General features: G+C 34.9%; 1 protein-coding gene across 11 annotated transcripts in view; it reads left to right on the top strand.

Annotated features, from left to right (window-relative positions):
• Positions 1–11,607, top strand: part of SMARCA1 (SWI/SNF related, matrix associated, actin dependent regulator of chromatin, subfamily a, member 1) — a 262,520-nt gene that overhangs the window by 58,179 nt on the left and 192,734 nt on the right. For 7 of the 11 annotated variants that reach the window (XR_008289858.1, XR_008289857.1, XM_053201671.1 and 4 more), the window contains one exon: positions 11,408–11,518. Coding sequence is in view for 9 of the 11 variants with exons in the window: in XM_053201671.1 (XP_053057646.1) it covers positions 11,408–11,518 (111 nt within the window). In the remaining 2 variants the exon portion in view is untranslated. Of the gene's footprint in view, positions 1–11,407; positions 11,550–11,607 lie in introns of all 11 variants that reach the window. The other 4 variants (XM_053201675.1, XM_027054416.2, XM_027054414.2 and 1 more) reach the window with 1 other exon arrangement.

Here is an 11,607-nt window from a genome sequence, read left to right as displayed (position 1 = left end):
CAACACATTTTTAATATTAGCATTGTCAGTCTTTTGTCAGCTGAGGTAATTAAGACAAAAGTAGCTTTAGATAGCCTAAAAATTAAAAGCACCAGAAACTAACAGTTCAAATAATGGACATTTTTAAGTAGCTGCTATCTTTCATAAATGTTTTCTTGGCCAAAAGTGGAAATAAGGGTGCAAAGCAATGCTTAATGTTTTGTTTGATTCATTTATGTATGTATGTATGTTTATTTATTTATTTTTAGAAAGAGAGCGATCAGGGAAGGGGCAGAGAGAGGGAGAGACAGAATCCCAGGCAGAATCCTGCACTGACTGTGCAGAGCCTGATGTGGGGCTCAAACCCACAAACAGTGAGATCATGACATGAGCTAAGAGTCAGATGCTTAACTGACTGAGCCACACAGGTGCCCCTTACTTATTTATTTTTTTGTGAAATTTTTTAAATGTTTATTCATTTTTGAAAGAGAGCACAAGAGGGATGGGGTGGAGAGAGACGGAGACACAGAATCCGAAGCAGGCTCCACGCTCCGAGCTGCCAGCACAGAGCCTGATGTGGGGCTCGAACCCATGAACCGCGGGATCATGACCCAAGTCGAAGTCAGATACTCAACCGACTGGGCCACCCAGGTGCCCCATATTTTTTTAAAGGTTATTTATTTATTTTGAGATTGAGAGAGAGGCTGGGAAGGCCAGAGAGAGAGGGGGAGACAGAATTCCGAGCAGGCTCTACACCGCCGGCACAGAGCCCAACGTGGGGCTCGAACCCACAAACCATGAGATCATGACTTCAGCCGAAATCAAGTCAGATGCTTAACTGACTGAGCCACCCAGGTGCCTCTGATTCATTTTTTATTTTAAGTTCAAGCTGAACTGAAAAAAAAGAAAAATCTGGGTTGCTGCACTGAAGACGCTAATTCTGGCAGATAAGATCAAGTATTTCTTAAAACTGTAACATCAATTTAGAGTGTTCTTGGACTATTATAATATATCTATCAAGTTTATGAAATACATAATGCTGGAGAGCTAGCAAATACTTTGGATCAAGCCAGGATTCAAAAGGAACTAGAGAAATTGGAATGATGGATAGGTTGAGTCTCACACCATAACATTCAATAGGCATAAATTTAAAGTGCTCTGCTTACACAAAAGAATATGAAGAGGTTTATGTTAATAAGGTATAGTAGGAAGCATTGAATTAAAAAATAAGAATAAAAAAGATAAGAATTAATTTGCAGCATGAAAGCCAGAAGTTTGATGTAGGAAAGAGTTGTTTGACAGGGTTCCTTGGATCATTGAAATAGATTATTGAAGAATGGTATAGAGTAGCTTTTCTGTTAGCTTTGAAAGAGATTCTGCTTTGATTGTCTGAAGGCTTTGGCAGTGAGCTAGTTGGCCTTTTAAGGTGTCTTCTAACTCAGTGCATCTATGACCATGTTTAGCAGAGAACTCCTTTCAAAGGCCATGAGTTTAAAAATTTTAGCCATTTGGAGTTTTATGTGTGTAATGATCTAATGTAGAGAAGCACCAACAGCTTGTAGAAGACAAATGCCTACCTGCATTTGTCAGTGAATCATGTTTTAGATCATAAATGCCCTTTTATGTGATAGATCTTTTGCTAGATTTTGAGTATTATTTCAGTAATATGTTACTAATTTTTTAAAATGTTGAGAGTTTGATGCTGTTTTCAGTCTCTAGAATCATTAAACTAAAGCAGAGGATGAAACATTCACAAATGCAAGAAAAACCTTATGTTATTTGAAATACATGAACATGGCTATGGAACTACATATCCTTATTTCATTTTCTAAATAAAAAAACCGGTATATTATTAACAACCACTAGATGGCTCTGAACTCCCTTGTAAAGATCCTCATTTTCCTCCATCTTCTTTCTACAAAGCATTTACTTCTTTCTTTACTAAGAGATTTAAATCTCCTATGTATATTTTCCAAACGGCAAATATTAATTCATTAGGTGAATATTAAGTGAAACCTTTATTTTATTTGTTAATAATGAAGATACCTTTGTCATTCTGGAAGGTGGAGTTTATGATTTCTAAAGAATCTTTGAGAACATATAATAGTTTATTTTATATTTAAATATTTTAATCCAGAGTTTTTGTTTAACTTTTCTATCATATTGCTTTTTATTTCCCTCCTAGTTAATGGATAATTTTTACTTATGCTTCTGGATTTAGAGTATAAATAATATATTTTAGAACATGCATATATTCATAAGGTGTTTTTGGAATATTTCATGACAACATCAATTATTAGGGAGTTAAAGGAATGGAGTATTAATAGATGATCCATTTGCCCTCCTTATTTTAAATAATTGCTCTCATACAGTGAATCTCATGTACAATCTAGGAAGAGAACTTTCCCCTTGGAAAGAGGCAGTTTTCATTTCTGATATTAATTTGTTTCATTGAAAAATCCTATCTTAGAAACACGGAGGATGTAGTTTGATTATGTGAATGTGTCACTGTGTTCAAATTAAAATCTTATTAATGATTAAACTTTAAACTTAGCTTACCAAAGAAGCTATCTTTAAAAACAGAGTTTTGCTTAAAAGTGACTCTTCTTTCCCAGGGATGCCAATAAATAGTGTGAAATACTTAGGAAAAAAGTGGGAACCTTGGTAGTTATATTTTATTCAGACATCTCAAAGTACTGAATTCATGGCTCCTGACTTAACTAACAGTCTTAAAGTGCTTAAAGGCATGAACCTACACTTCTAAATATGCTTCACTTTTAAAAGCCTTCAGCTAAAGTATGAAGATTTCTTTGAGGCTTTTCTCCATTTAAAAATGCTGGCTATACAAAAGAGAAAATGAGTTTTAGTTCTATTTCTGTGTGCTAAAAAGATAGTGATTTCTTTCTCTGAGAACTTGTGTGGTCTTTAAGTAAGCAATCAGTCTCTATTGAACTACATAAACAAGTAGGAAGGATATGATCAATTTAGTTTTTTAAGCTCAGAGCATGTGAATTGCCCTACCATTTCCTTCAAAGAAAAATATCTTATAATGGGGTCTTAGTTGTAGGACATTCACAGATGATCAAAGTTAAAAGGACCTTTATCAAGTGATTATAAGAGGAAATGATAATACTCTGTGTTTATATAGTACCTTTTATGTAATGCTTGCCAATCTGTTTACTAACATGAGCTTATTAATTTTTTTGCCATTCCTTTTAGGGAATGAGTTTCAGGATATTATCTCCATTCATTTAGTGACAGACTAACATGACTGGGAGATTGGAGAGGAACCTGAGAGGTCCAAAAGATCTCCCACGTTAGTCAGTTTACTGGAAAGGACATGTGGAAAATACCCAAAGTTCAACCAGTAATTCCTTAGACCTGCTTAGGTCCTTTTAAGGACTTCAAGAAGAAAAGGCAGAATTTAACTCTCTGAGCTAAAGAACATTTCTTGATATAACTATTTATTGCATCCTTTACAGAGTTGCTTTGACTCTTAATTTGAGTCAAAAAACATTCTTACCTTTTAGCCTCTGAGGAGCTGTTTTCTTTCCTCTCACAGCCACCTCAGGAAGCTGTGTGTGCATTGCCTGTGGCCATGTACCTTGGAACTGAATCAAAGTATTAGTAATGAGTTGTTTACAATTACCGTGCCTTAGGTAGTTAAATGAATTTTTCTGATAGCATCTGAGAAAAAGAATCACACACTGTTGCATACAGTGTAATAAAAACTTCACATTATTACTGTTTGTTTTCAAATCACAACTTTGTTATTAATGGAAGTGTTCCTTATTTAAAATTAAGACATTGACATCTCTCATTAGAATTGCAGGAGAAAAAATACTTTCTAAAAAATATTCCTATAGCTTTTTATTAGCTTGCTTCCCTTTTTATAAGTTTATCAGTGATAGTAAATGATAATTGGGTTACTAGTTCAGCACAGGATATTTTATAAATTATCTGTCCAGTTAGAGAAGGATTTTCTTTATAGATACTTTAGAAAAATGAAAGTCAAATTAAAACATTTCCCACTTAATTCAGTAGTCGCAATAACATTTTGGTTTGTTGCTTATGCAGCATAGTCTAGGAAATTTCTTACAGAGTGCTGCTTGTTTTTTTTTAAATTTTGTGTATTAGCACTTAATTGTGTGATAATAGCTAATACTGATATTTTGGAGCATTACAAAGAAATGTGAAAATATCAATTACACTGTTTGTAAAGTTGGTGAACTGTAATATATACTGATGGATGCTTCTTGACTGTAGAATTATTAAAATATTAAAAAAATATATTTATGCTCATAGGAATATAATTCCTCATGCATTTAAAAGACTGAATTGTCCCTTTTCAGCCTTAAGTTTGAAAAAGGGTCTATACAGAGGCATGTACAGGAGAGGTAGTGCTTAACTTTGCCTTGGGGTTAGGTTAGAGGAATGGCTTCACAGAAGAGGTCCTTCTTGGATCCAAGTCTAGGAAAACTAGGAAATGGCCATGGGACTACATTCTGGGTTGTGGAAACAGCATATGAAGAAATTGCAAGGAGGTTAGTATAAGTAGGGAGGTACTCAGAGAAGAAGAGATAGCTGGCAGCCAAATTGTGAAGGGCCTTGTCTGCTGTACAGAAGTCTTCTTCGTGTCTATAGGAAATGGAAAGAATCATTGAAAGATTTTAATAGGGCAGTGACAGTGATCAGATTTACATTTTAGAAATACTGTTCTGTGCAAGTGGGCAAATGTCTGCCTCAATTACCATATAGGCTGATTATCACCAAATTTCTATCTCTGTCTTTTCTCTGTTCCTCCTTTTTTCCCCCTTCCCTTGGCTAATGTATCACCATCTGCCCTAGATTCCTTTTTTTTATACTGCTGCTCTCTTAACCCTCAAGTGCATTGGTTATATCTAAAGGGACCAGCATAGCACCTTGCACAAAGTCGGCATTCAGTGAATAAATGGGCATGGAACATTTGTATTTTAGTTGGCTTCTGTCTCATAGTCTCCTATAGTTGGATCAGATTTGGATAGAAAGTAAAGAAATGTAGGAATGACTCTGAGTTCTTTTCTTTTTGTCTACCTTTTTCTAATGAGAGACTTTATTTGACTGTCATACCTGAATTTTTTATTTTTTTTGTAAGTTTGAAAAGCCTGGTATAAATATCATGTGCTTTATTAGCAAATACAGTGTTTGATTTAAGACTGAACTGTTCTAGCAATCTGAAATACAGTAAATGCACTAACAGGGGTCCATTTTATGTATTTATACTTCTGTGTTATCTTGTGAGGAAGTGACAAAAACATTTTATAAATAATGATGTTTAAATGGCAGCAGTTATGTAAAAGTATCATAACTTTTGATACTTGTTTGAGACATATATGATATATTTATTAGAATATTAACTCCCATTTAACTGCCAATATGCTTGGACCCTGAGATTCTAATATAGAATGCTGTTGCATTATTTTTAAGTATGATAAATGTTTAAAAGTGACAGCCTGGAAAATATACCAGAGAATGTATAGTTAAAGGTATTGATTCTAGAAGGAAAGTATGGGGAGGTAATAAAAGAGCAAAGCAGAAAAATACCAATTTTGTTTTACTAAGAATTGTAGAAGAAAATTCTGACTTTTTAGAACTACCTACAAATTTAGAGGTGCAAATGTGAAGTGCAATTTATTTTTTTTCCCTTGTTCATTCACCTGCTTTTGACTTTGAACTATAACAAGCACAGACCTTCTGTCATTCAGACTTAGGCAGGCTTAGTGTCTAGGATTTTAGTACATAGGAAGTGTAACATGGAGCCTCTTTAATCTCTTTCAATAAGTCACTTCAAGTCTATTGATGCTTTCTGTGCCTTTTGAATTGATGCTTTGAAGCTGAGTATTGGGGCAAAGGATATTTGAACTTGGTGCCTGGTGTGATTGATATTCACCACACAGTAAAGGGCAGCACTGCTTATTGCAAATATTTCATCATTTATTAAATAAAAGTAGAGATACATATCCTAGTATTCAAAAGTTGAATAGTACTTTTGAAAAGTATTTCAAAAGTTGAAACGTGGGTGACTTTGCATTGAATAGAATCACAAACCATTAAGAAGGTATGGAAAAACCAAGGCACCACAATTTGTTAAAGTAAATCTAAAGACTATAGTTTAAAACGGGTTTGCAGACTACAGCCTGCCCCCCACCAACCTGTTTTTGTATTGGCCTGCAAGCCAAGAATTATTTTTAGATTTTCAAATGGTTGGAAGAAAATTAAAAAGCTATTTTGTGAAATGTGAAAATTTTACAAAATTCAAATTTTAGTATCTGTAAGTAAGGTTTTATTGGAACACAGCCATACTCATTCATTTATGTATTGTCTACAGCTGCTTTTATGGTACAGTGGTAGAGCTGAGTAGTTGTGACAGAGACTGTGTGGTCTGCAAAGCTGAAACTATTTATTGTTTGGCTCTTCACAGAGAAGATGTGCTGAGCTCTGGTTAAAAGAATGTGGGTAAATGAAGGTTAAGTGAATCAGGTTAAATGAAGGATAGGTAAAGGGAGAGGCTATTTAGCTCAAAAGAGAGGTGTTTGGGAGGTGTTTGTGATGGAGGCATGGGAACTTCCTGTAATATTTGAAGGATTGTCATCCAGAAGAGGGAATCAGCTTGTTCTCTCTGAGTATAAGAATTAGACCTAGAACCAGTTGCTGGAAATATAGTGTAGCATTGCATTATGGAACATTTTTAATTTGTCTAAAGGTGGAATAGAAAACCTTGGGAGGTAGTCTATTGGTATTCCCATCATTGGAAGAATTCAGACGGGTCAGACAACTAACTAGCAAGGACCTAGTAGAAAGGATTCAGCATCATCTTGAATGATTTTTAAAGTTTTCTAATCTTGAGAGTCTGTAATTTTATGAACTCACACAACCGAGAATCTGTATCAAGGGAAGATTTCCCAGTACAAAATACACCTTTGAGTACATCACTGCTTCTGCATAGAAATCCATTAATGAAATCTTTTTGTCAGCTAAATTAAGTAAAATTCTTCAGTTCTCCACTGGTAGTGTCTAGGTTCTTTGTACTTTGATCCAAACTTAGCCTCATCTATCTTAACCTGCACAGCATCTCCCACCTTGGTTTCTACCAAACATTGTTCTAGGATATGCAAATCTGTGATATGTAGAACAAAGGTTCTGTGTTCAAATAGATTTAGGAAATGCTGATACTGAATCTCGTCCTTGACACTTCCAATCTACATTAGGGTACTAAAAGCTCTGAGAAGAGCTTGGTTTAACTTTTTAAAACTATAGCATCTCCCACACATGTATGAACACAATACTTTTTTTCCTTTCGCCACCACTATTCATACTGCAGACCAGTTTTCCATTTGTCATTTTTGTATTCTTTTTTGTTTTTTGTTGTTTTTGCATTCTCTCTCTTCCTCTTATGTGCTGTTTTTCTCCCTCCAACTTCATTCCTAATCCTGTGTTTGGAAATGGTGAAAAAGATAATTAGACTGCAGAGTTTGTGGAAACCTTTTGAGACCACACAAAACACTCCCTGTAACCCCAGGAAAATAGGAATATAAAGAGGTGCAAGAATTTAGGAGAATATGAATGTGAAAGGAGAAATTATGTAAGATGAAGGTGCTTTAGATGTCATGAAATTTTTCATAGTCACTTAGTTATTCAAAAAGTGAATCACTGTTTTATTGGTAATCTGGCCTTTTGCCTTGTAATTTCTGGTTTCAGCTAGTGTCCTGTTTATGATACCATCTGTTTAGTTAGGCAGTGTTTAAGCATGTGAATAAAAAATGGGGTTGATATCTATAGAGGAAGTGACATTACCTATGCTAGGAAGGTAATATCCATACTCTCCCACTCCTTGGTGCTGTTCTCTAGAGAGGGTATTTTTCTGTGTCTGGAGTAGTGACAGGTTAAAAGGAATAAAGGTGAGAACTTATTGTACAGTCTATTTATAATCATTTGGAGATGTTCTCCTTCCCAGCATATGACACAGTCTCAAAACTATTAGTTCCCCTGAATCACCCATATGAACCACGAACATGTGTCTTACAGATATCTTCAGTCACTGGCTGCTATTACTTATTGAGAATAATAACAGCCAGACGGTATAGCTTAATGATTCAAGAATCAGCTTCACATAAAGACTCTATCTAGTCTCCCTAGAAACCAACAATCAAATCTCATCAGGGTCAACTTAGCCCTTTTTATAATAGATAAATTGAATAACATGCTGTTTAGTTTGTATGTGTGTTATTGAATGAAGGTATGGAGAATATTTGGTCTGCATATTAAAAACATCAGTATTATTTTGGTAAGTAAGGATGTTATTTTTCCTAAATTATTTAACCTTGTATAATTGAGGATGCAGAAGAAACGTGAATGTACAGTGTTCTGTAAGGTTATTTTTAGTAAATAGTAATATACATATTTTTTAAATAGTAATATTTTAAAAACAATAAGAGGATTTGTTTTTCTGGTTACACTGCCTTTGGCTTTCTGCCTCCTTTTGGGCTTGAATTTTTAGAGAGTAGAAAATGCTTGGATAGTCAATAATATTTCTGTATGTATCATTTCCTATGTTGTATGTCATTTTCTGGCTTTTATTTGGAAAAGTAAAAGTGTATTAAAAAGTCACTTGCCATTTCTTAAAAATGTTATAGATTGCCCAAGAGTTACACATTCATTGCAGAAAATTTGGAAAATACAGATTAGTATAAACATGAAAATAAAAAAGTTAGCATTAGTCCTACTTTTAGAGATAGTTGCTGCTAACTGGTAATGCTGTACTTAGTAATCTCTCCGCTATAATTCTGTAGATATGTATATAGTAAGATTTGTCTGTGTATTCCATTTTTAAATGATCACAAATTTCGTTCTCAGTATTTCCATGCTAAAAAAATAATAACTTCTCCAAATATTCTTTTGTAAGTTTTTGTATACATCTCTTATTTTCTTACATTAAGTTTCTAGGAATGGAATTGTTAGCTCAAAAGGTAGGAGATTTTTAAGATGCTTCATTGATACTCCCAAATTGCCTTCTAGGAAGGTGTAGTATATATTATTTTAAAAACTTTATTTTTAAGTAATCTCTATACCCAGTGGAGCTCAAACCCACAACCCCGAGATCAAGAGTCATGTGCTCCACTGACTGAGCCAGCCAGGCGCCATGAATGTAGTATATGAGTATTAGTCTGCTTGGGATGCCATAACAGAATACCACAAATGGGGTGGCTTAAACAGAAGTTTTTCACAGTTTTGGAGATTAGAAGTCCAAGATCAAAGTGTCAGCAGGGTTTGCTTCTGGTGAGGTCTTTCTGCCTGGCTTATAGATAGTGTCTTCTTGCTGTGTTCTCACATGGCCATTTGTCTGTAAGAGTGTAGAGAGAGGTATCTCTGGGTGTTTCTTCCTCTTCTTATAAGATGACCAGTCCTGTCAGATTAGGGCCCCGCTCCTTACGATCTCATTTAACTTAATTAACTCCTTAAAAGCTTTATCTTCAAACAGTAGTCACATTGTGGGGGTGTTAAGTTTCAATGTATGAATTTGGGGGGAATACAATTCAGTCCATAACAGGTATTAACATTGGCATGCCATCATCAGTGAATGAAAGTTCGCATATCCCCATCTTATTGCCAATACTGGATATGTACACCACATACACATGCATGCACATATCATTGGTAATTTGATAAAGATGGCTTTGTTTCACTTTGCATTTCTTTGATCATTAGTTTATTTAGTTTATTTATTTATTTAATTTTCTTTAACTCCAAGTTAACATATAGTGTAATAATGGTTTTGATCATTAGTTTCAGTGAAAATTTTGTAAATATGTGGACATTTTAATTTTTTATGAGTTTTCTATTCTTGTACTTTGACCATATTTTTGTTGGGGGTTCTTTTTCAAAAATTTTTAATGTTTATTTATTTTTGAGAGAGAGAGAGCGAGTGAGCGAGCAGGGGAGGGGCAGAGAGAGAGGGAGACACAGAATCCAAAGCAGGCTCCAGGCTCCAAGCTGTCAGCACAGAGTCTGATGCGGGGCTTGAACTCATGACCTGAACCAAAGTCAGACACTTAACTGACTGAGCCACCTGTTGGGGGTTCTTAATTGCCAGTAAACCTACATTTTCATTTGTGTGTTTAGCTATGTTGTATGTATCATACCCTGTTGCTAATACAGAAAAGGAATTGTACCTTAAAATGTTATTTATCTATGATTTACCTTTAAATACAGCTGTGTATGCAGGGTTAATATATGTGAGTATCCATATTAATGAATCATATGTTTAATGCTCACCATACATTTATAAGCACTATTTATAGTTTGGATGCATTGATTTGCTGGCAGTGAAATATAGGTAGTGGCAAGGTTAAGGCAAAATCTTTTCAGCTATTGTTTTCTCTGCATTAACAAATACAGCAGTGTTTCCTGAGATGTGCTCCTCAGGACTCTGATCCTACAAGATGTCCTGTGAGAAGAGATTTCTGTTGGTTGAATAGCTTTGAGAACTGCTTGCATCCTACATCTCCCACCTAGTGCTTGAGAGTGCTCATCAGGAACTGAGAAGCCCTGTATGTAGAAAGAAATCTGTTGTACATCTGTAGCCTGAATACTTCCAAAACTTATTTTGGCAATAGGACTTCCCCCCTTTTTTGTTTCTATGATTTTTGTTGACTTTTTATTTTGAAACGATTCACAGGAAGTTATAAAGAAATGTACAGGAAGGTCCCATTCACCCTTCACCAAGTTTTCCCCAATGGTAACATCTTGCATAGCTATACTACAATGTCAAATCAGAAAATCCGTAGTAGTATAATCCATAGAGCTTATTCGGATTTCATTGGTTATACATGCACGTGTGTGTGTGTGTGTATGTGTGTGTGTGTGTGTGTGTGTGTGTGGTTCAATGCAGTTTCATCACTTGTAGGTGTGTATAATCAGCACCACAAGACTCCCTTATGCTAGCTTTTTATAGTCACACACATTCTCCCCCCCTTTCCTACCTCCTGGCCACCACTGATAAGTTCTCCATTTCTAAACTTTTGTTATTTCAAGAATTTACTGTAAATAGAATATGGTAAATAATTGTTTGAGATTGGCTGTTTTCACTCCGTGTAATTCACTTTTGGTTCATCCAGGTTGTTGTGTACCAATAGTTCTTTCCTTCCTATAGCTGAATAGTATTTCATTGAATGGATGGACCACAGTTGGTTTACCCATTCACCCCACTGGATGACATTTACCCCCTCCATATATTTTTGGTGGAATCCATTAATATCCTGTATGAATATTGTTCTGAAGTAAATCAACTTTAGAAATCCTGTACCACAGAAATGATACAATAAATAATTACAACTTTTTAAAGATTATGCCGGAGTTGCAGAAATTAAAAGTCTGTTACTATTTGGTTTAGGAATTCCAGAGACGCTGTAATACTCTGATTTCATTGATTGAGAAAGAAAATATGGAAATTGAGGAAAGAGAGAGAGCAGAAAAGAAGAAACGGGCAACTAAAACTCCAATGGTAAAATTTTCAGCATTTTCCTAACTTTTAGGTAGATCTCACTTTTTTTACATAATTAAAATGCCTATATTATGTTTAATGCCACGTGA

This window comes from Acinonyx jubatus, chromosome X (assembly GCF_027475565.1).
Source record: "Acinonyx jubatus isolate Ajub_Pintada_27869175 chromosome X, VMU_Ajub_asm_v1.0, whole genome shotgun sequence".
NCBI classification, from domain to species: Eukaryota; Metazoa; Chordata; class Mammalia; order Carnivora; family Felidae; genus Acinonyx; species Acinonyx jubatus.
Note: the sequence above shows the minus strand (reverse complement) of the source record. Positions and strands in the feature narration are given on the sequence as shown.